General features: G+C 34.0%; 1 protein-coding gene across 5 annotated transcripts in view; it reads right to left on the bottom strand.

Moving 5' to 3' along the window:
- Epha6 (EPH receptor A6) overlaps positions 1 to 25,506 on the bottom strand; it is a 933,912-nt gene that overhangs the window by 379,285 nt on the left and 529,121 nt on the right. For all 5 annotated transcript variants that reach the window (XM_074072950.1, XM_074072946.1, XM_074072947.1 and 2 more), the window contains one exon: positions 17,143 to 17,267. In XM_074072950.1, the coding sequence (XP_073929051.1) occupies positions 17,143 to 17,267 (125 nt within the window). The remainder of the gene's footprint in view (positions 1 to 17,142; positions 17,268 to 25,506) is intronic.

Raw genomic sequence — 25,506 nt, 5'->3', positions numbered from 1 at the left:
AAATGCATTTTTATTACAGTTTCTTCTTGTCAGTTGGTGGTTGAAATGTAAGTGGCAATCATGAATATGTAGGTGTCTTTCATTTAACTAGGAGCTAATTAATTTGTCTTCAAATGAGTTAAAACTGAATATTAGTGTTAGTAAACATAAGTATTATTTTTGTTTTTTGCATAATCTAATTAACATATTAGTACCAAGATTTTGTATTCTGTCTTCATTCTGGATCAGAAAAGTAGTTTCAAGGATTAGCTATGTGCATAGATTTCAGTTCTGCTTCATTTTTTACTGTACTTGGAATGTATCCAACAAAATCAGGTATTGGCTTTCCATTAAACAAGTGTTTCCCTGCTCTAACAGGGCAAGTTTCCTACCGTTTTTGTAACCAGTCTTCGATACTAGACTCCCCCTTTGTGGTTAAAATCTGCAAACGAAGCAAGAAGCACAGAGAAGTCCACATATTTCTTGGAGGAAATTTTTATTACAAGGTTCCATTTTCTTTATAATATTATTATATTTTGAAAACTATTCAACATAATAAAACTGTGCTTAATGTGTACAGTTTAAACAGGATTCACAAAACATTAATTAGAAAGGGATATTTCTGCTAGATTCCAGATTGGCTACCAAGAAAAGTTGATACTCTACCTTATTCTCTATGTGGTCTATATTTCTTATATTAGGATTTCCTGATAAATCCCTGAAACAAAACAGAGCTGAACAGTACCATTCTGTAAACAGCTTCTTCACCTTTTCTGAGAAATCTCTCTCAGTGAACATCACAAGATTTTACATATAATATAGGCTTCAAAATCTTCAGAAGAAATAAACATGTCTTGGTTCAAACTATAGATTTACTTATTAAGTGCTTGGTTAGGGAGAAAAGCAATAGAGTATCAGAAAAGAAAAAGCACATTTATGAAATGGAAAATAAGTTCGTACTTCTAGCCCCAAATAATAGTTGTTTGGAACAGGCAAAAATATGGTTGCCTTTTGAATAGCAGTTGAAATGAGCAAATCTTCCATTTCTCTCTAACCAATGGCTTATAATCAAGGGAAATCTTGCTAAGCGCTAGATAACACAATCTATATGCAGTTGTTACCTTGACATTTGTATCAGAGAATCTAAATTACAGATTAGAAGATTTATCTACAGGTATTATATAGTGTATTTACTATACCACAGGAAAATGCTTCTCTATTTGTTTTTCAAAAGTATCAGTATCATATTAACATTTTCCATCGATGGAAAATAGTTCTTCAAAGAATACATTTAAATTCATGGTAATTCTACATTTAAACAATCTGGGAGATTTTTGGTTGTTTGGCTTTTACTGAATAGATCTAAAATTTAGAGAAAACTTGAATTAGTATCCTTGTTAATTGTTAGAAGGAATTTTCTGGAGGAATGAAAATATAATAGAAAAAAATTAACTTTGCACTCTCCAAAGTTACACTGATTCTTGGGTATCAGCCTAAATGCTTTAGTATGAATAGTTGCTGTTATTCTCTCTGTTCCTTGTAAGGACATTCTGAACCTCTGAAAATTTGAAATTTCAAGTCATAGGCAAACTCTGTTCTTTAAATGATGTATCATATTATATAACCTTCCTTCTTTTATACAATAAGGATTCTTTAAGAGGAGGTGAAAATTTAAATGAACAAGTAACAATTTTAAAGTAGCCTTATATTTTTCTCTTTTCTTAAAACTGGTGGTAAAATATGTAGATTTCCAGATTGCTGTGGAAATTGAATTATTCTTTCATCCTTATGTTTTTTATGTAAGACTTTAATTTTTGATTTTTATTATTTCATGTTTTCATTAAAACTATCAAATCTCTCATTCTTTCTTTACTCTTTTTGTTTCCTATCACCTTGCATAGTAAAGAAACACACAACAAACATAGTAAGATTCTGCAATCATAGAATTTTTGAATGGCCAAACAACTTAGTTTATTTATTCTAACTTCATAAAAAAAGAAATAAAAACAAAATTCAAGGATGTGATGAGGAAATAATTTATGAAATGTATGTCTAGGAATATGGAAGCAAGTAATTATGACTTTAACATGTGAAATTGAATTAAAATGTGGAATTTAGAACTGATTGAAATAAAGCAAGTTAGCAGAACTGTGATTACATCATAACCTTACTTAGCTGTACATAAGAATATCATGGCTTGGATTTCAATTCTGGTGACTATGCCACCATCAGAATTCCAGACCCTCCTAGCACTAGTGTGCAGGGTATTGCTTTATTGTACTTAGAAACCAGACTATAAACTTTTGATACTTATTATATTTATAGTGTTTATTTTAGTCTGTAAATTTTGACATTGATGTGGTTCAGGATGTGTTCCTTCAAATACAATATTTTGATCTTTGAGAAAACAACAAAAACAGGAAAGTCTCCTCTCTCTCTCTCTCTCTCTCTCTCTCTTTTTCCCTTCTTTTCCCTCTCTGTCTCCTTGATTTCCTTCTTCTCATCTCCCCTGCTTCTCTCATTCAAGAGGTTCCTTCCCTATTTCCAGAAGAAATGAACACCCTTATCTTTGAAGACACAAAAACTCAGGAAGAATCTGCATAGACAGGTCTTGTTAAATTCTCCCCAGATTACTTCTTTGTCCAATCTTCTGCATGACTATTCACTCTTCATCAAACTTAGTCATAAAATACACTGGTCACCCTGAATATTTGAGACTTTATATTTAAATAAAATTAATAAAATTTTAATATGTAAAACTCATATTAAACAGATTTGTATGCTCTTCTGGTGTTAATCTGTCTTTTGCTACAGAAGCCTCAACCCTGAACCTTAAGGATGGGAAATAAAGATAATTCATTTCTCCTACAATATATCTAAAAGTTTTTAAGGGAATTTATTTAAAGTGCTTGGTTTTACCTGATTTGTTTTTTCCTTTCTTAGATGTACCAAATCTTTATCATATTAAATCAAGCTTCTATAATTTTAAGCAAGTATATTCTTCAAAACAGAGATAGTATAGCATTTATGAAATAGAATACATTTTACACTAGAGTAATTACTAGATATGTGTAATATTCATGTGTCTGCAGACTCTATGATTGATGCATTGTTGTAAACATTTTTAAAATTTCCTTCTATTTTGAGTTGTTCATACCATGCAGGTGCTTGTCATGATGAAGTACTGGCACCAGTCCTAAGCTAGCTATCCAAGAATCTCTGTTCTAGGCACCTTGAGACTCCCTGGCCCCCTAAACCAGATAGGCTTCCACAGACAGTGTGATGTCTGCTGTGCAGCATTGAAATTGGAAATAAAATCTACATAATGACTGTTTGCATCAGTAAATTCCCTTGCTGCCCATTTTCTTTCAGGTAATGTTGTTTTAATTGGTACCAAATGTTCATATCTAATTTCTCTTCAGTGGACATTGCAACAAGCAAAATTATGAAAAAAAATGCAGACACTTTATTTACCAGCTCAAGAAACAATGAGCTGTATCTGAAACTTATTTGATACTTCATTTATTGCATTGTGCTTTAGCTTAAAATTTTTGGTTCTGATAGCATGCAAATCACATAACATCTGCAGACGTTAAAAAAATATGTAGGCATACAAGTTCATGTGACTGGTTAGAGGGTTGTGATCATTTTCTCCTTTATCTTTACTTGATTAAGTGAGGTAATGGAGAAGTAGGTTCTATAGAGAGGTACAACTCAGTGTGATTCATGGACCAGCAGGGCTGACATCCCCTAACAGCTTGTTAAAATGCAATAGAATATATATATATATATATATATATATATATATATATATATATATATATAAATTTCAGTTTCTTATACAGCCTTACTCTGATTCAGCCTCTTCAGATACTCTTGTGCTGTGCAATAGTGGCTCTGTTTGCTGTGCACCAAGGATACCATAAAGAAGTGTAATATGTACAGGATAATGTCTCATACCAATCAGATGTCCAGTCATTATTGTGTTTGCTAACAACCCGCTATTACAAAACCACTTAACCCTCTACTAGAAAATCCACTTAAAACTGAAAGAAAGAAAAAATAAATGCAAAATTTCATCCTATCACTCCATACCTACCTGCCCAATCAAGTGATCATAATCTACCTTTTAGCACAATTTCCATGTAATTAAGGTGATTCATATGTACTTTCTTCAGTTACATGTTTCTAAGATCCTTGTATTAAAACCCCATTTAGATTTAAATGCAACTTTACATTGAGGCTTACAATGTGTATGAGTCAGATGGTTATAAGGAAAAGAAGATGCAGAAAACAAAGGAAATATGTTTCTGGACCTAAATAATGGATGGAGATAAGAGCAGCAATCCTAGAATTGAAAAGAAAACTCTCTCCTTTCCTTGGGAAAACACTTACATGAAGGAAATAGAGCAGCAACAATAAACAAAGAAAGAAAGAAAATAAAGAAAATTAATAATGTGTATTGAACACCTTTTAAGAAGGATGGATTTTTTTCTTATGTTGACTCTTGCTATAAGTAACTTCTTTATTTATTTTTAGAAAACACAAAAATGCATATTTGACTGATTATATATTGTTTAATAAGATGAGGTATGTATTCAATTATCTGTGGAGAAACTATCTATAGTAAGTAGAATAGAGGGAAGGGAAGATGAAAGTCTTCATAGAATGTGTGATATTGAGCAGTATGTGATTTTCATGAAGGATCACAACTAAGGCTTCAGCCTTATCTTTAAACAGGGTACTATAAATCAATCCTGATTGGGATAAAAATATTTCCCATAGTGAAAAATCTTTCCACAAATCTCCTTGCCTTGTAATAATATACTGCTCTCAGTGTCATGAAATTATACATTTTTAATTAAAGCTAATAGAAAGCTAATCTGTGTATTAGGTGAAACAAGGGCAGGTACTTTTCATTCAGTATTGTATGAAGACACTTATTGACCATCTGGATATAAGAAATGTTTCCCTTCTTGTGATAAGTTTCCCTAAATAAAATCTCCAAACAGCTGACTGAGGTAAAAATTAACAAGGATACGTTAAGGAAAAGTTTTTCTAGTCTCAGTGTCTTTAAATACTGAGTGCAAGAATAATGAACTGTTCCAAGGGATCCATGTCTGCAAAATGAGTTACCAGATGGTAATTAGTAGACCCTTACAACACCCTGGTGAGATAGGTAGGGTTTATTGCTGCCATTTTACAGATGCAAAAGGACATCAGAGAGCAGTAAGTGTTTGGCCTTTGGGAAGTTACAAACCAGCATCAGCAGAAAGCTCTGAGACATCCATTGTCATGCTAGGTGCCTTGGCCAGCTTTAGCACCACTTACTGGCTGGGTGATATTGCTAAAGTTATGTAGTCCTCTTGTATCTGTTTCTTCATTTGCAGAATGGGAATATTAATGCTATTTTCCACAAATGGCATTATTAATATTAATTATTTAGTCTAGGCAAAACACTTGAAAATACCTGGAATATAAATGATCAACAATTGTTGCCTTTAATTATTGGCTGTGTGTCTTTCTTAGTGATGAGAAGACAAAAGAAATCTCTGCCCTCATGAGTTTACATTCTATTTATTAGCAGAATGGTCTCTGAGCTGATGGACATGTGTGTATGAGTCTTTCTTATGAGCAGGTGAAAGCAGACCTTAGAGACAGTCTTCTCGCTTTCTTTTATTATTTTTGTAATTGTCTGAGGTGATTTTACAGAGATTGAGTGACTTCTCAGTATCCTACCAATGAGGTCTGAACAAAGAGAGTGAAAACAAGAAATGATTCCCTTTATTTAGAAATTCACATATAAATTGGAGAGTCAGATACACATATAAATAACTGTAACCAAGACTAATTTTGATAAAATAATTGATACATCTGAATGTTTTTGTCCCCCACCCCTAACTTTATATCCTGAAAAAATAACTCCCAAAGATAGGGTAATTGGATGTGACTGTGAAGGAGTTTATTGGATCATGGGAGAGAGCACTCATAAATGGGATTAGTGTTCTTATATAAGACACCTCAAAGAAGTCCCATGCCCTTCTGTTGTCTAGAACCAGGAAGCAAGCCCTCACTGGACATTAAATCTTTTGTTGGACTCTTCTGTCTCAAAAACTGCACCAAATAAAATTTTGTTGATTTTAAGTCACATAGTTTATAGAATTATATTACAGTAACTCAAATTCACTAAGAGCATAATAACACCAATGCAAGAGAAAGCAGAATGCCTTGGTCAGAAAAACAAGGAGAGGAAAAGAGGAAAGAAGAAAGAACAGAGGGTAAAATGGGGGAAGAGAAGAAAAATTAATAATGTGAACAAAATAGGTGAAGTGAGAAAGGAAAACTAGGGACAAAACAAGGATGCCTTAGTTTGAATGTCTTTCCCTTCCAAAACTAATGTTGAAATTTAGTTTAATTGCCATTGTAACAGTACTAAGAGGTGGGACCCTTAGAGATGAATACGACATGAGGGCTACACCTTCATGGCTGAGATTAGTGCTTTTATAAAGGAACAAGTTCATCTCCCTCTTGCTGTTTGCCTTTTCACTTCACTGCTATGTGAAGAACAACACATCCCCCACCCTCCAGAGGATGCAGCATTTAAGCTATTACGTTGGAAGTGGAGATCTGGCCCTTATCAGACACCAAATGTGCAGTGTCTTGATCATGGATTTCCTAGTCTCCAGAACTGTGAAAAATAAATTTCTCTTTACTTTAGAAATTACCCAGTTTTAGGTTTCCTGTTATAGCAGCACAAAATGGGTTTTAAGAATGTGGTTTAAGAAAAATTTGGTTTTAAGAGTGTAGTTGCTGCTCTGAAAAATGCTTGAAAATGTGGAAGTGGCTATGGAATTAGGTTATGGGTAGAGGCTGAAAGAATTTGCAGGAACAATGATAAGCAGAAACTAAAACAATACATGACTACCAAGCCACCACTACAGAAGATTGTCCAAGGAGTTCTGCACACAGAAAATGAAAGCAAACAAAACCATGAAAGGGCAGGCAAAACCAAACCACAGAAGAAGAAAAGGCAAGAAAGTAAAGAGTAAAACTGATTCAGCTGCACACCATCAAACACTTAATCAGCAAAGACAACTACATGACAGGGATCACCACGTACCTATCAATACCAACACTGAATGTTAATGTACTAAATTCCCCCATCAAAAGACACCAACTGGCAAGCCAGATTAAAAAGGAAGATCCAACAATCTTCTGCCTATAGGAGACTCACTTCATTGACATAAATAAGCACTGGCTGAGAGTGAAAGGCTGGAAGAAGATTTACCAAGCCAATGGCTCCCCAAAACAGGCAGGAGTAGCAATGCTTATCTCAGACGAAGTAGACTTCAAACCTACACTGATCAAATGAGATAAAGAAGGACACTCCATACTAATAAAAGGGGAAATACACCAAAAGTAAATAACAATTATCAACCTATATGCACCCATGGCAATGCACCCAAATTCATCAAATATATTCTGAAAGACCTAAAAACATATATAAACTCCAACATAGTGGTAGTGGGAGACCTTAATACCCCCCTATCACCAATAGATAGGTCATCCAAAAAAAAAATCAACAAAGAAATCCTTGAACTAAATCACACCATAGTTCAAATGGACCTAGCTGATGTCTACAGAATATTTCATCCAACTGCTGCACAATATACATTCTCCTCAGCAGCTCATGTAAACTTCTCCAAAACTGATCATATCTTAGGGCACATATCTTGTAGCATATACAAGAAAATAGAAATATTCCCATGCATTCTATCTGACCACAATGCATTAAAACTAGAAATCAACAGCAAAAAGAAACATGCAAATAATTGGAAGCTGAACAACACATTGCTCAATGCTCAAAGGGTCATTGATGAAATAAAAGAGGAAATTAAAAGTTAATGAGAATGAAAACATGACGTACCAGAACCTATGGGACACAGCAAAGGCAGTCCTAAGAGGAAAGTTTATACTATGAGTGCTTATATTAAAAGGACAGAAAGATCTCAAATCAATGATCTAATACTACAGCTCAAACTCCTAGAAAAACAAGAACAAGCAAATCCCAAAACAAGCAGAAGGAGAGGAATAATTAAAATAAAGACTAAAATCAATGAAATAGAAACAAACAAACAAAAACATACAAAGAATCAATGAAACAAAAAACTGGTTCTTTGAAAAAATAAATAAGATTGACAGACACCTGGCAACCTTACTAAAATGAGGAGAGAAAAAACCCAAATCAGTAAAATCAGAAATGCAAAAGGAGAGATAACAACAAACACCATGAAATCCAGGAAATCATCAGAGACAACTTTGAGAGCCTATACTCTAATAAATTTGAAATTTTTGAGGAAATGGACAGATTTCTAGATAGTTAAAACCATCCAAAACTGAAGAGCATATTAACAACCTGAATAGATCTACAACACAAAATGAAATCGAAGTAGCAATAAAGAGTCTGCCAAAAAAGAAAAGTGCAGGACCTGATGGATTCACTGCTGAATTCTATCAGATGTTTAAGGAACTAATACCAGCCCTCCTTAAACTGTTCCATGAAATAGAAAGGGGAGGAACACTATTTAACTCATTTATGAAGCCAATGTTAATTTCATCCCAAAACCAGACAAAGACACCTCCAAAAAGGAGAACTATAGGCCAATCTCCTTAAAGAATATCGATGCAAAATCCTCAATAAAATAATGGCAAGCTGAATCCAACAACACATCAGGAAGATCATTCACCACGACCAAGTTGGCTTCATCCCAAGGATGCAGGGGTGGTTCAACATATGCGAATCTATAAATGTAATACAGCACATCAATAGAAGCAAAGACAAAAAACACTTGATTGTCTCAATAGATGCAGAAAAAGCCTTCGACAAGATTCAACACCACTTCATGATAAAAGTTCTAAGAAAACTAGGAATAGAAAAAAAGTACCTCAACATTGTAAAGGCTATACATTACAAGCCTACAGCCAACATCATACTTAACGGTGAAAAACTGAAACCATTCCCCCTAAAATCAGGAACAAGACAAGGGTGCTCACTCAATATAGTACTGGAATTCCTAGCCAGAACAATTAGGCAAGAAGAAGAAATAAAAGCAATACAAATAGAAAAAGAAACTGTTAAAATATCCTTATTTGGAGATGATATGATCTTATACCTTAAAGACCCAAAAACCTCTACCCAAAAACTCTTAGACACCATAAACAGCTACAGCAATGTGGCAAGACACAAAATCAACTTACAAAAATCATTAGCTTTTCTATATACAAACAACAAACAAACTGAGAAGGAATATATGAAAACAATTCCATTTACAATAGCCTCAAAAAAAATCAAATACCTGGGAGTAAATTTAACAAAGGATGTGAGTGACTGCTACAGGGAGAATTATAAACCCCTAAAGAAAGAGATCAAGGAAGACTACAGAAGATGGAAAGATCTCCCGTGCTCATGGATTGGTAGAATCAACATAGAAAAATGGCTATACTACATGTTTAATGCAATTCCCATCAAAATCTCAATGACTTTCATCACAGAGATTGAAAAATCTACCCCAGAGTTCATTTGGAAACACAAGAGACCGCAAACAGCCAAGGCAATACTCAGCAAAAAGATCAATGCTGGAGGTATCGTAATAACTGACAATATATTACAAAGCAGTAGCAATAAACACAGTATGGTACTGGCACAAAAACTGACATGAAGACCAATGGAACAGAATAGAGGAACCGGATATGAATTCACACAACTATACTCACCTTATTTTTGACAAAGTTGCCAAAAATATACGATGGAGAAAAGACAGCCTCTTCAACAAATGTTGCTAGGAAGAGTGGTTATCCATCTGCAAGAAACTGAAACTAGGTCCATGTCTTTCACCCTGTACTTGTATCAACTCAAAATGGATCAAGGACCTTAATATCAGACTCAAAACTCTGAAGTTAGTACAGGAAGGAGCAGGAAACACTCTGGAACTAATAGGTATAGTCAAGGACTTCCTCAACAGAACCCCAGAAGCTCAGCAACTATGAGGAAGGATGGACAAATGGGACTTCATAAAATTAAAAAGCTTCTGCACAACAAAAGAAATGGTCTCTAAACTGAAGAGACCACCCATAGAGTGGGAGAAAATATTTGCCAGCTACACATCAGACAAAGGACTGATAACCAGAATATACAGGGAACTTAAGAAACTAAACTCTCCTACAATAAATGAACCAATGAAGAAAAGGGCAACTGAACTAAACAGAACTTTCTCAAAAGAAGAAATTCAAATGGCCAAAAAACACATGAAAAAATGCTCACCATCTCTAGCCATAAAGGAAATGCAAATCAAAACCACACTAAGATTCCACCTCACCCATTAGAACAGCCATCATCAAAAACACCACCAACAACATGTGTTGGCGAGGATGTGGGAAAAAAGGAGTGCTTTGCACTGCTGGTGGGAATGCAAGCTGGTGCAACCACTCTGGAAAAAAATATGGAGGCTTCTCCCATCCAAGTACTAACCAGGCCCAAGCCTGCTTAGCTTCCGAGATCAGACGAGATTGGGCAGGTTCAGGTTGGTATGGCCATAGACATGGAGGGTTCTTAAAAATCTAAACATAGATCTGCCATATGATCCAGGAATCTCATTCCTGGGGATATACCCAAAGGAATGCAAAACAGGTTACTCCATAGGCATTTGGGCACCCATGTGTATTGCAGCACTACTCACAGTAGCCAAGTTATGGAAACAACCAAGATGCCCCTCTACTGATGAATGGATCAAGAAAATGTAGTACTTGTACATAATGGAATTTTACTTAGCCATGAAGAAGAATGAAATCTTATCATTTGCAAGTAAATGGATGGAACTGGAGAACATCATTCTGAGTGAGGTTAGCCAGGCTCAGAAGACCAAAAATTGTATGTTCTTCCTCATGTGTGGACTTTAGATCTAGGGCAAATACAGTAGTGTTGTTGGACTTGGATCACATGACAAGGAGAGAACACATAAGGGAGATATGGGAATAGGTAAAAAACCCAAAACATGAAAGTGTTTGATGTCCCCACTCTAGAGGAACTAATACAGAAACCTTAAAGCAACAGGGGTCAATATGAGAAGGGGATCAGGAACCAGGGTAAAGATCAGTTAGAGATGAATCAACTTGGGTTGTAACACATTTGTACATGGAAGCAATGCTAGGAATCTCTCTGTATAGCTATCCTTAACTCAACCAGCAAAAACGCTTTGTCTTCCTTATTATGCTTATGTCTTCTCTTCAACAAAATTAGAGATAAGGGCAAAACAGGTTCTGCCTGGACTTGAGGGGGGAAGGGGGTGCCGGGGGGGGGGATGACCCAAACAATGTACACACATGTGAATAAATGAAAAAACAAAAGGATTTGCAGGAACAGAATAAGAAAACTCCTAGCTTGCTATGAACAGAGTATTAAGGGAGATTCTGGCAAGGGTTTGAAAGAGAGAAGAAAACTGAGTGCAACTGGGACTACAAAAGGGAAAAAGCCAAACCAAACCAAACCAAAACAATCTTCTTGTTTGTAGTCGGCTTTTGTTGTTGGTCTGCTTTGCTGTGCTTGGTAATTCAGGGATTCAAATTGACATTTTTAAAAATTTCCTTTCTCTTTCTTTCTCTCCCTTCTCATGCAGGGGAAAATAAGGCTAACACTTTTTTTCCCCAACTAAACCAGGCAATCTTTTCTGATCATAGAGAAAGAATAAACCTCTGTCAAACAAGCCATACCAGCTTCAGGGACATGGCATCAGTAAACTAATGGCACACCTGCTGTGGGACTTGAGTTCCTGGGTTCCACTTCAAACACCAAATATTTTCTTTCAAAAGTAGGAGTGTAGCTTTGAGGCAATAGCTAATGCAGTCTCATTTTGCATGGCAAAATTAATGAGTTTTATTTCCTTTTCCTCAAGAACTTGCTCTCATTATTTGTGAAGTGGCGTAGAGTTCAGGTGACTGAATTTCCATTAACATGGGGAATGTTTGAAGCTTCTTAACTAAGTAATTGTGGTCAGAATTTTGATAGAAATGTGGACAGTAATGGCAATTCTGATAAAGTAGCAGAAGGACGAGAGGAAGAAGGTGTTGAAAACTGCAGGAAAGGCCATTCTTATTTTCAACTGGCAGGGAACTTAACTGAATTGTGTCCACGCCCCAGGCCATGTGGAAGGTAGAATTTAAGAGCAGATAAACTCAAATATCTGGGAGAAAAATATTTAAACTACGAAGCTGTAGGGTATGTTGTGGCTTCTTTTAACTACATATAGTTCAATTCAAGAAGAAAGAAATCATATAAAATGAGACTTACAATTAAAATAGGAACAAAATTTAGAGAGTTGAAGGATTTTCAGCTTGGTGATATGGCAGAGAGAGAAAAATGTTTTTGGCAGAGGAAAACAAGGATGTGACAACCTGGTGACATTCTGGGGAAGAGATTAGTATGAAGAGAAGGAAGTCAGAGGATACTCATTACAACAATGGAACTCCAAAAGTACTGCTCTCCCATCTTAAGGCAAAGGTGCTAAATCCTGGAGGAAAGGAAATATGTCACAAGACATCTAAGGACCTTGAAGTTCACTGCTTCAAGTCTTTGCTCTCCACACTTGATCTTGGACTTCCCAGCCTCCAAAACTATGAGAAATTAATATCTCTCTTATATGTTATCCAGTATCAGGTACTCTGTTTTAGCACCATAAAGTGGACTAAGACAAATGGTATGTTTAATATTGAGTGGGGTATTTAATCTCTTGTGATTTAAAGAGGTTTTGCAACATTTTATAGGTAAAGACTAAGAAGTTGGGGGCAGATAATGTTTTATTTCCCTCATTCTCATTCTCTGATTTCAGAGAAAAGCACTGCTAGTAAGTAAATAGGAAAGTAGGTAAATATTCATAACTTATATTTGACACTCCTTGTTATAAAAAAGTGTTTTTTAATATTAAAATTGTGCTCATTAGAGTTAAAAAATAAAGTAACTAATGATTGGGGAGCATAGTTAACTCAGTAGAGAATATATGACTTATTATAATCAACAAAGCAATATATTTTTCTTTCCTTTATGCTACCCCCAATATACTTATAAGCACATAGACACACATACAGACAAAGAGGCACAAACACCACACAGCACACACACAAAGTAGGGAATGATACTCAAGTCTCAAATTTTATATATGATTATGATGTGAAGAATACTGCTTCCTGGGGTGAAGTATTTTAAACAGTGTTGCTGCATGAGTAAGTGTGTGTGTGTGTGTGTGTGTGTGTGTGTGTGTGTGTGTATTTAATTTCCATAGACTTAAATGAAATCTATAATTATCTAGGGATAGGATAACACTGGGGTAATGTACACATATAACAGTATTGAAATAAACATATTGAGTTTGAAAATACATAATACCATAGGAGACTCTTTGTAGACACTAATTGTATAGGGAGAAGTTGGACTGAGAAAGTTGAGGTATGGGTCAGAAAGTATGACTCAATGGCAGAGTGATGGCCCAGTATGTGTGAGGCCCCGAGTTGGATTCTCAGCATTGCAAGGGAAAAAAAAAATCACGTTGGAATGAAAATTAAAGTCTAAACAAGACTCAAATCTTTTTCTTTCTGGAAGTACTGGGGTTTGAACTGAGGGCCTGTACTTGGTAGACAGGGGCTCTACTGTTTGAGACATGACACCAAACTGAAACTCAAATCTTTGGATACCTAGGTGAATGCTCTTTCTATTATGACACATTCTCTGAGAAAAGGTCATTGATTAAAAATAGTAAGGTAAGCTAGATAGACAGAGAAAAAAAGAGGCGAAGTGCACAGTGGCTTGAATCTGATGCAATCACAGAGTGTGTCATAGTAGGACATCATGTGATAGCTCAAACAGTAAAGAAGTAAGATCATCCAAAACTGGCTAGAACCAAATGGCTGACCGAGATAACCACTAACCACTGACTGCCATTTGCTTCATTATAATGGCATCTCCATACTAATAGTCTTGAAGAATTCACAATTTTCATCATACATATGATGCCATGACACATCCAAAACCAAACCAAACCAAACCAAACCAAACCAAACCAAACAATCCATAACATAAGGACAGAAAAAAGGGTAATGTAAAGCTCCTGACCTTTTCTTGGTATTCCTCACCTCTTCCTTTCCTTAACTCATGCATAATCCTCCCCTCCAATAAAATTTTCCCATATGGTCTCAGAGAATTGCATAAATATTGATCATTTTTAGGTCAATTATAGGTATAAAGATAGAATAACTTTGATTACAAAGAATTGAAAAGTCTAAGTGCCATGGTACAAATATTAAAAACTAGTCATTACAATGAGCCCATGATTAATTTTTCATTAGTTATTTGAGAAATTAGTTATCTGACTCAACAGTGTTCTAGATCACCTGAGATCACCTTTCCTTGTTTCTGTTCCCAACTCCTTGCTTTTGTGTGTTCTGATTTTAAAAGTTTGTATGAAACCCTCTTTATTGATCTAAACTTGGGCAGCTAGAGCACAAGGGAAAAACCAGAAATGCCTGTAATTTTATTTCTACCTGCCATTTATTTTCACTGGAAACAACTAAGGAATCCTACCTTCTTTCCTCCATTGGATGAGCTCTAAGATACAATTTATACTCCAGAGATTTTCTTGGTCACATTGAGTTTGAATGGCATCTTCCTTAACAATTCATGCTCTTCCCAATTCTCTTGGGAACCTTAATTAATCACTTGCACACAAATCCTTGTTTCAGGGTTAGTGTTTGGATGTAAGTGGTTTTCATATACTGACTTACTGCTTTTCATCGTTAGATCCGTTTATAATTAATCTTTACAACCTACCCATGGGATGATATCTTTATTTCCATTTTCTAAATGTGACTTATGGACACAGGAGATTTATTGACTTTTTCCTGTCTAGGAGCATAACAAGGATCAGATTCAGAGCATGAATTAGGAATCTTTGACTTCCTACTACATGTTAAATCCACTATCACTGGATCTTTGCCATTTTCTTATACAGTAAATGCCTTTGTAACATTATCTATTTCACCATTAAAGTAAAACTTACATAATAAAGCCAAATACTGCACACCAACTTAGAAACGTGAGTATTATGTTAATTAGTATCTTTTAGAATTATAACAATTTTCAAATTTTAAAGATGAATGTGGTTCTCTTTTTTATTAATCTTGATTTGTCTTTACTTGGAAATACTGCAGGTTATTTTCATCCTTAAACATATGAAGTGTAAATGACTATAAAATAAAAAAAACACTGTTTTTCTCTGTATGAAATATAGCACAGAATGTTCTTATAAAACAGAAGTATTTTGTATCTGAAAAGTTTCTTAAATACATATGTTTCATTCACTTTTAGAGGATCAGACAATGGAGTACATGAAGAAGCATTTAAACTAGTAGACAGAAAATACATTTTCTCATGACAGCATTCTATAGGTTGTAACATTTGAAAGGCTAGCCAATGGATTTCTGAACACATGCTGGCCTGACTAATGTTCTGAATCTGTAATCCAATTTAAACTGAGTAAATTCTTATTTTCTTAAGCTATGGATTTGTCCATGTCAGTTAAGGATAATCAATTTTCATTGACTGCATGATGCTGAAATTACTACAGGGCTAAAAATGAATACAATCATGCCAATGAGTTACCTCTCCTTTTACTCAGAAGTGATGGAATAAAGGTAGGGTTCTGTTTCTACTCCTGCACTGTGTTTCTTTAGGACATGCCTGAGTGTATTTATGGTGTCCCTGTTTGGTCTTAAAAAATGTATCAAAATATGCTTCTTTGAACTTTACACTGAGAGCACGCTAGGAGGAAGCACATGCAGGGAGGGATCTCTGAAGATCACTTACCTACCTAAGGACCAGATTTGGCAAGTAGGAACACAATCACCTTCAGTCATTTTACTAGAATTTCATTAAAAAAGGAAGATTAGGCTCACATCACAGAAGCAGAGACTGAAAGCTAAATAAGAAAAACCCAGAGGAACTCTGACCCAGGACATTGTCTGTCCTTTGAATCCAGTCATTTTCTCTAAAAATCATCTATTACTTCTATGCAACTGCCCACAATCCCCACTTCTCTCCCTACTTTGAAGACAGTATTTATGTGGCCCTTCTTTGACTTTCACACTCTGTGTGGCTCCTGTGCATACGTGCCTTTTAACAAATGTATAGGCCTTTCCCTCTGCTAACTATTGTCAGTTTATTTTTGTAGATTCAAATACAAACCTTCAGTGGGAACGTTTGAACATTTCCTTGTTTCTAGCAAGTTACAGAAATATAAGACATTCTTCATTATTATAGTAAAGCACTGGAAATTATACATGATTCATAAATTAATTTAAAAAATGTTTATGTGACATTTGTCAATATTCTAGAGTAATACTAGTACATGACACATCAGAACTGATTATGCTATCTGATGTAAAATCTATACCAAAAATGTCAAAATGGTGAGAAATATGTGAGAACAATCATAAAGAAATAATATGAATACAATAAAATTAAGGAAGCATATAATTTGACAAAATAAAATAACTGAGAATAACTTTAAATACAAAAATGGAAACTAATTTGCCAACAAAATGTGTTGTACAAGCTCCTTATAAAATAAAATAGCTGAACTTAATGTAAAGAAAATATTTAATTCATTTGCTTATTTTCACTAATCTCTTAAGATATTCTTTTCAAATTATAGTGGATTGTAACTTTAAATTCCATGGCAAAGAATGTGTCCTACACGCTCATTTTAAGTTATAACAATTCAACTTTACAATTTCTTCTCAACAGAATTTTAGAAACAATGTTATAGTAACTAAATTGGAAATTGAAGAAGTTACTATTCTTCTTGAATTGTAAAACACCCTGGAAGAGATCATGACAATAAATATCTTGCATTTTCTACTTTAATCTGACATACAAGAAGAGAAATTAATTAAGAAATTATAAGCACAATAATAAGTTAAAGAGGATTCAAAGAAACAATAAGTATGATGTTAGGCCAAAGAGTTACAGATTTTGAAGTAAAATAATATAATATAACCTGCATGATATCTCTCTCTATATAAGTATATGTAATTTTTTAGGAAGCTCCAAATGGGACCTACTTTCTCATAGTACTTGATCTCGTAGTCCAGAACGGCTCCATTGGAGAAAGCAGGTGCTTGCCATGACAGAGCAATGCTATTTTGGGATGCCCAGTCCTTCCTTACCATACCTATAAGAGAAGGTGCTGAAAGGAAAGAAAATAACTAAGAATTAATTGGCAGGAATCACTTTCCATAATTCTCTATATAATATTTCTCTTCCAAGAAAACCATAAATTTTATTGACATGAACAACAATCGTTGAAGTCAGATTAGTAAGATAGCCTTAGAACCTGCTTTAGTCAATCTAAATAAGGTATTAACACATGCTTAGAAACACTATTAAGGAGCATAGAGCAAAAACTCAAATATTGCAAGAACGTCAGCGAGAGCTCATTGACAATTAGAGCACACATTTTTCTTTAAACTGGCTTTTATCTTAAGTTATGACATGAATTCCAATATACTTGGCTCCTGTATTTAAAAAAGTCTGTATATATCATAAGAAATAAACCAACTCTGCAATTACAAGATCATTTATAGGTATTTCTTTCTCCTCAGGACTTCTGAGTACTTTATAAAATTTATCTGACACACCTCATATTTATAATAAATATTTGCTTGACAATGAGAGGATTATTTTTACATAGTTTCCTTAACATTTGGATAAAATTGAAAGTTTTAACTTTAGAAGCTTATTTTCAGAACCACATCTAACTTATTTTCCTATAAAACATTATTTTAGCAATCCAAACCTAACCTAAAATAATCTTGTGTTAAACTTAAACTTCCAATATTTATTAGAATATGTATATATACCCATTCTCCCCAATAAAAGATAGAAGAGATTTGGTTGTCAAAAAATTATATGTATATGTACCTCTATATGCACATGTATATGGTTACTAAAATACATGTATATACATGTTAGTAGATTATTTTCTTAGTATCGTTAACAAAATATTTTCCATTTTTAAGTATTTAATTAATTAATTTATTTATTTTTGCAGTACTGGGGTTTGAACTCAGGGCCTATACCTTGAGCCACTCCACCAGGCCTTTTTGTGATGGGTATTTTTGAGATAGGGTTGCATGAACTATTTGCCTGGGCTGGCTTTGGATCTTGATCCTTCTGATCTCTGACTCTTGAGTAGCTAGGATTATATGTGTGAGCCACTAGCACCCAGAAAGTATTCTAATTTTAAAAGCAATAGTGTTTCATATAAGGGTTAAACCTCATAAACAGAGAAATCCAAATTAAGCCACATTGAAATACCATTTATTTCCTCTTTGAAAGACAAAAGTACCCCCCAGATTTTAACAATGCACTCTGTTGGTTAGGCTGTGGGAAAAAGATTTTAATATATTGTGGAACTGTGAAAGAGTACAACTTTTATGAATGTAAACTCAACAATTTAAGGAACATTATGTATTCATTTATACTTTGGCTTTTTTGACTCTATCCAAGGTAATACTGCATAAACACAAACTGATGTATTTATAAGATGATCCACTGAAATTTATTTGTAAACACTTGTGAATATTTGAACATTCTAGATGTCCATCAACAAGGGTCTGGTTAAAATCTGTTGTATCCAATGGTGAATTATGATTTCATGAAAAGAAATCATGAGTATCTAAAAATACTACATTGGTGTTATTTCAGAATATGAGAGATGTAAGGAAGAAGAATAGCATGAAAAGTCATGTAAGGATAAACTAAAGAATAAAAATTAATTAGAATGATTAGTTCTGGCAAAGTGGTTCAAGTGGCAGAGTGCCTGCCTAGCAAGCATGAGGCCCAGAGTTCAAACCCCAGTAACACACACACACACTAAAAGAATGATTACACTTAGAGGAGCAAGAGGGTAGTCACTACAGGATTAGAAGCTAGACATCTAAATATACCACGTCTTTCAGATTTAATTTAGGAATCCTATAAATATTTTAAGGGATTAGAAAATATAATTTATACTTAAAAATTCTGGAAAAAAGAAATACAATACAAGGAATACTGTGTATGAATTGGTGACATAGGTTTCAAGAGAAACTATTGAAAGTGACTTTAAAGCACAATGATTTAACTTAAATCCAAATAGGATATGTATGAAAAGTTAAAAATGTAAAGCCTATTTTGTAAATGCCACAATGTACCCCCAGCACAAAAATAAAAAAAGAAAAAAAATGAAAAGCCTGCAAAAATTATTAAACCGTTATTAGAAATGATATTGTTAGTGACAGTGCTAGTATTTTAATTATGAAGTAGTTGTGTATATTGAGCTATAAGCAAGTAAACACTTAAGCGGATGCTATTGAGAACTAAGACCTTTCCCTGTGGGTGAATGAAAGGACACGTCAGAACAATGAGGTAAAATGAAAACTCAAATTAAAATTATCCTTGTGGATGCATAGCAGCTTTCTGATTCATTCTAAGAAATCCATTTAAATGTACCAATCATAGGAGAAAATAAGGTTGAAAAATTGACTTGCCATGTATGGCACTTTAAATTTCTTAGAGAAGCAAGTATTTTATTTCTAAATGCTGCCTTTGTATTTTAAGGAAAAGTAGTTTCTTAAATTAATAAGATTGACAAGTTTGATTCTCCTAAAACATAAGGACTTAAGGAAGTTTAAAATTCTGTCAGTTTAATGTGAAAATTATGGATGAGCTAAAATATATTCATAAAAATGACAGATAACTACAGAAGTCACTAGGAAATAGAAGCTTGTCTTATAAGCTAAAACAGTAATGGACAGTGTGGTAAATAAGAAGCAGCACTTAGAAATAATTCACTATTTAAATTGAGACACATTCCCTACTGATAAACTACTGGTAATAAATTTGTCTCTGTTGGAAACTACATTAGTGTTCTTACATCACAGTGCAATAATGTATTAAATGGTGTTTTATGGATAAATTATAAATTTAAAGTGTATCATACAAATTAAAAGTTGATTTAACCATATAAGTTCATTACAATTTTGGAACATCTTTTTCATGTGTATAATCTATGGGTAATTCTCAGTTTAATGTGCAATGTCATAAAGCAATATTACCGGTGTAGAAGATTTTACCTCACAATTATTCAGCACTCAAGGTCAACAATATCATCCTTTTACAACATAAAAATTCAGTTAGGGCAACAACATGATAGAATGCCTAGTGAGTAAAATATATGTCCTATTTTCTATATCTAATTTTACAGTAGTCAATTAATTGTACATCATCTAAATTGTATAAGTCCCATCTTAAATAAAACAAAAATAAGCAAAGATTGATTCCCTAACTACATAGATTGATCTCTTAAATATGAGCTTTAGAGTGCAAGAACTATACTAATCCCTACATTATCTTCATTTTTATACATTTCTTTTACATGTAACGATCCATGATTTAAAAATTTATACACTTTTAAATAATTGTGTTTATTTTAAACAACATATCCTGAACCTTAATCCACATTTTATATAGTGGCTATAATAATGGATAAAATATTCAATTTTGTTGATACTTTATCAATGATTTTTATAATATTAGATGTTAGATGTTGAAATTTTAAATATTATGCTGTTAGATTTCAAAATATTTTATGAAAATTTTTTGACCTTGTTACATTTTTCTTTGTTTCATATTAAGGCTGTCCTTGTTGGCTTCAAACTCATGGGCTTATGTGAATTTTCCCCCATCAAGTTCTCCCAAAGCTGGAACTACAGGTATGTGACACCCCACCATGCTTGTTAAATTTTTTTGAGAAAACCTCTTCACTTAATTTGAATTTTTTAAGCCATATTATGTATTAATATATTAATACATAATTCTTCAATGTATGAAACATCAAGCATTTGGTTTTAATATATTTAATGAATTTCTTTTCTCCTATTTTTATTTGTGTTACTGTTTTTTGAACTCAGGGCATCATGCTTGTCAGGAACATGTTCTTCCACTTGAGCCACACTCCCAGCCCAATCTGATTTTGTAATGAATTTACTCCCCCAAATGAGAAAAACTGATTTGTAGGACACAGAAGGGTAACACATTATTTAGTTTTGATTTTTAAAAATCAAAGAAGGAAGGAAACAGGCAGAAAAATATCTTCTGCAGTTTATCGATCAGTCTGACCGAACAACTTGAAGGCACGGCAATGTTTACTTAGTAAGAATTATGTATTCAGTATAGGTGTTAGTAGAATATATTTCCGATATATATTCTTTCTTAAGCTTTCAAAAGTCTTAGCTTTGACCTTTAAAAAAATCATTATGAATGGATTACCACATTCTTGAAAATGATTTTAACACAACTTTTCTAACTACTACATTTGCTCATATTGTTTACCAAATATCTAACGAAAATTGTAAAAAGTATACATAGGAACAAGTTAGTGAAAGATTTTACAAATAAATGGACATTATTTTCTTATGCAGATGTACAGATACTTAAGGGAAGAGTAAAGTCTTCTATTTAACATATTTTCCCTATTAAGATTTAATCAATTTTTATTAAAACATTTACCACACACCATATATATAATATTACTTCAGTGTATAAATTGCTGTGATGCTGATTGTCTCCATTTTAAGGTGAGTAAATCAGAGTTCAGGGGAGTTTTGGTAGTGAATTTGAATATTAACTTAAAATGTCATGGAAATATTTCTAATTTAGTGTTATAAAAATTAAACAAAGTGTTTAAAATTAAAATCCATACTCAAAACTAGAAACAGGAGATGAAACAATGCAAAATAATTACAGAAAATTTCCCAAATCTAGAAAAATCTATTCCCATACAGATGCAAGAGGCCTCCAGAACACCAAACAGACCAGATCAAAATAGAACTACCCCACGGCATATCATCATTAAAACAACAAGTACAGAAACTAGGGAAAGAATACTGAAGGCTATAAGAAAGAAAAAACAAATAACATACAAAGATAAACCCATCAAAATCACAGCAGACTTCTCAACAAAAGGATTAAAAGCAAGAAGAGCTTGGGGTGAGATCTTCCGGGCACTGAATGAAAATAACTTCAACCCTAGGATACTCTACCCAGCAAAATTGTCATTCAAAATAGATGGAGCAATAAAAGTCTTCCATGATAAGTAGAAACTAAAATAATAGGCGACCACAAAGCCACCACTACAAAAGATTCTTCAAGGGATTCTGCACACAGAAAGTGAAACCCAATATAACCTTGAAAGGGCAGACAGCACCAAACTACAGGAAAAGAAAAAGCAAGAAAGTAGAGAGTAACCTCAACTTAGGTACACACACAACTAAGACAACTTCAAACAACTAAGACAACTAAATGACAAGAATCACCACATACCTATCAGTACTAACAGTTAATGTTAATGGACTTAATTCCCAATCAAATGGCACCATTTGATGAAATGGATTAAAAAGGAAGATCCAACAATTTGTTGTTTACAGGAGACCCATCTCACCGACAGAAATAAGCATAGGCTTAGGATGAAAGGCTGGAAGAGGATTTACCAAGCCAATGGTCCCCAAAAACAGGCAGGAGTAGCAATACTTATCTCAAACAAAGTAGACTTCAAACCTACATTGATCAAACGAGATAAAGAAGGACATTCCATACAAATAAAAGGGGAAATAGACCAAAAGGAAATACCAATTATCAACCTATATGCACCCAATGTCAACACACCCAATTTCATCAAACATACCCTGAAAGACCTAAAAGCATATATTAACTCCAGCACAGTGGTTGTGGGAGACTTTAACACCCCATTAACATCAATAGATAGGTCATCCAAACAAAATATCAATAAAGATATCCAAGATCTAAAATATACAATAGATCAAGTGGGCCTACTTGATGTCTACAGAACATTTCATCCAACTTCTACACAATATACATTCGTCTCAGGAGCCCATGGAACCTTCTCTGAAATAGATCATATCCTAGGGCACAAAGCTAGCCTCAGCAAATATAGGCAAATAGAAATTATACCATGCATTCTATCTGATCATAATGCAATAAAACTAGAACTCAACAACAAAAGTGAAGACAAAAAACATGCAAACAGCTGGAAATAAGTAATAATAAAAATAAGAGCTGAAATCAACAAAATAGAAACCAAAAAAACCATACAAAGAATTAATGAAAGAAAAAGTTGGTTCTTTGAAAAAAATAAACAAAATTGACAGACTGATGGATTCTCTACTGAATTCTATGAGTTCTTTAAAGAAGAACTGATACCAACCCTACTTAAACTGTTCCACGAAATAAAAAGGGAAGGAAAACTGCCTAACACATTTTATGAAGCCAGTATTGCACTTATCCCAAAACCAGGCAAAGACACCTCCAAAAAGGAGAACTATAGGCCACTCTCCTTAATGAACATTTATGCAAAAATCCTCAATAAAATAATGGCAAGCTGAATTCAACAACATATCAAAAAGATTATTCACCACGACCAAGTAGGCTTAATCCCAGGAATGCAGGGGTGGTTCAACATAAGAAAATCAATAAATGTAATAAACCACATTAACAGAAGCAAAGACAACAACCACTTGATCATCTCAATAGATGCAGAAAAAGCCTTTGATAAGATCCAACACCATTTCATGATAAAAGCTCTAAGAAAACTATGAATAGAAGGAAAGTACTTCAACACTATAAAAGCTATATATGACAAACCTACAGCCAGCAATATACTTAATGGAGAAAAACTGAAACTATTCCCTCTAAAATCAGGAACTAGACAAGGATGCCCACTATCTCTACTCCTATTCAACATAGTACTGGAATTCCTAGCCAGAGAAATTAGGCAAGAAGCAGCAATAAAAGGAATACAAATAGGTAAAGAAACTGTCAAGATATCCCTATTTGCAGATGACATTATCCTATACCTTAAAGACCCAAAAAATGCTACTCAAAAGCTCCTAGACCCCATCAATAGCTATAGCAAGGTAGCAGGATATAAAATCAACATAGAAAAATCATTAGCATTTCTATACACTAATAATGAACGAACTGAAAAAGAATATATGAAAACAATTCCATTTACAATAGCCTCAAAAAAAATCAAATACCTAGGTGTAAACCTAACAAAGGATGTGAAAGACCTCTACAAGGAAAACTATACACTTCTGAAGAAAGAGATTGAGGAAGACTATAGAAAGTGGAGAGATCTCCCATGCTCATGGATTGGTAGAATGAAAATAGTAAAAATGTCTATACTCCCAAAAGTAATCTACATGTTTAATTCAATTCCCATCAAAATTCCAATGACATTCAATAAAGAGATTGTAAAATTTACCATTCAAAGAACAATGCTGGAGGTATCACAATACCTGACTTCAAACTATATTACAAAGCAATAACAATAAAAACAGCATGGTACTGGCACAAAAACAGACATGAAGACCAGTGGAACAGAATAGAGGACCCAGATATGAAGCCACACAACTATAACCAACTTTTCTTTGATAAAGGTGCTAAAAATATATGATGGAGAAAAGACAGCCTCTTCAACAAAAACTGCTGGGAAAACTGGTTAGCAATCTGCAAAAAACTAAAACTATATCCATGTATATCACACTATACCAATATTAACTCAAAATGGATCAAAGATCTTAATATCAGACCCCAAACTCTAAAGTTGATACAGGAAAGAGTAGGAAATACTCTGGAATTAGTAGGTATAGGTAAGAACTTTCTCAATGGAACCCCAGCAGCACAGCAACTAAGAGATAGCATAGATAAATGGGACTTCATAAAGCTAAAAAGCTTCTGCTCAACAAAAGAAATGGTCTCTAAACTGAAGTGAACACCCACAGAGTGGGAGAAAATATTTGCCAGCTGCACATCAGACAAAGGACTGATAAGCAGAATACATAGGGAACTTAAAAAACTAAATTCTCCCAAAATTAATGAACCAATAAAGAAATGGGCAAGTGAACTAAACAGAACTTTCTCAAAAGAAGAAATTCAAATGGCCAAAAAACACATGAAAAAATGCTCACCATCTCTAGCAATAAAGGAAATGCAAATTAAAAGCACACTAGGATTCCACCTCACCCCTGTTAGAATAGCCATCAATCAGCAACATCACTAACAACAGGTGTTGGTGAGGATGTGAGGAAAAAAAGAACTCTCTTATACTGCTGGTGGGAATGTAAAGTAGTACAATCACTCTGGAAAAAAATTTGGAGGCTACTTAAAAAGCTAAACATTGATCTAACATATGATCCAGCAATACCACTCTTGGGGATATACCCAAAAGAATGTGACTCAGGTTACTCCACACCCATGTTTATTGCAGCACTATTCACAATAGCCACGTTATAGAAATAGCCAAGATGCCCCACCGCTGACAAATGTATTAAGAAAATGTGGTATCTATACACAATGGAATTTTA

The sequence above is a fragment of the Castor canadensis genome, chromosome 5 (assembly GCF_047511655.1).
Source record: "Castor canadensis chromosome 5, mCasCan1.hap1v2, whole genome shotgun sequence".
Taxonomy (NCBI): Eukaryota; Metazoa; Chordata; class Mammalia; order Rodentia; family Castoridae; genus Castor; species Castor canadensis.
The sequence above is the reverse complement of the archived record's forward strand: the minus strand, read 5'-3'. Positions and strand labels throughout refer to the sequence as shown.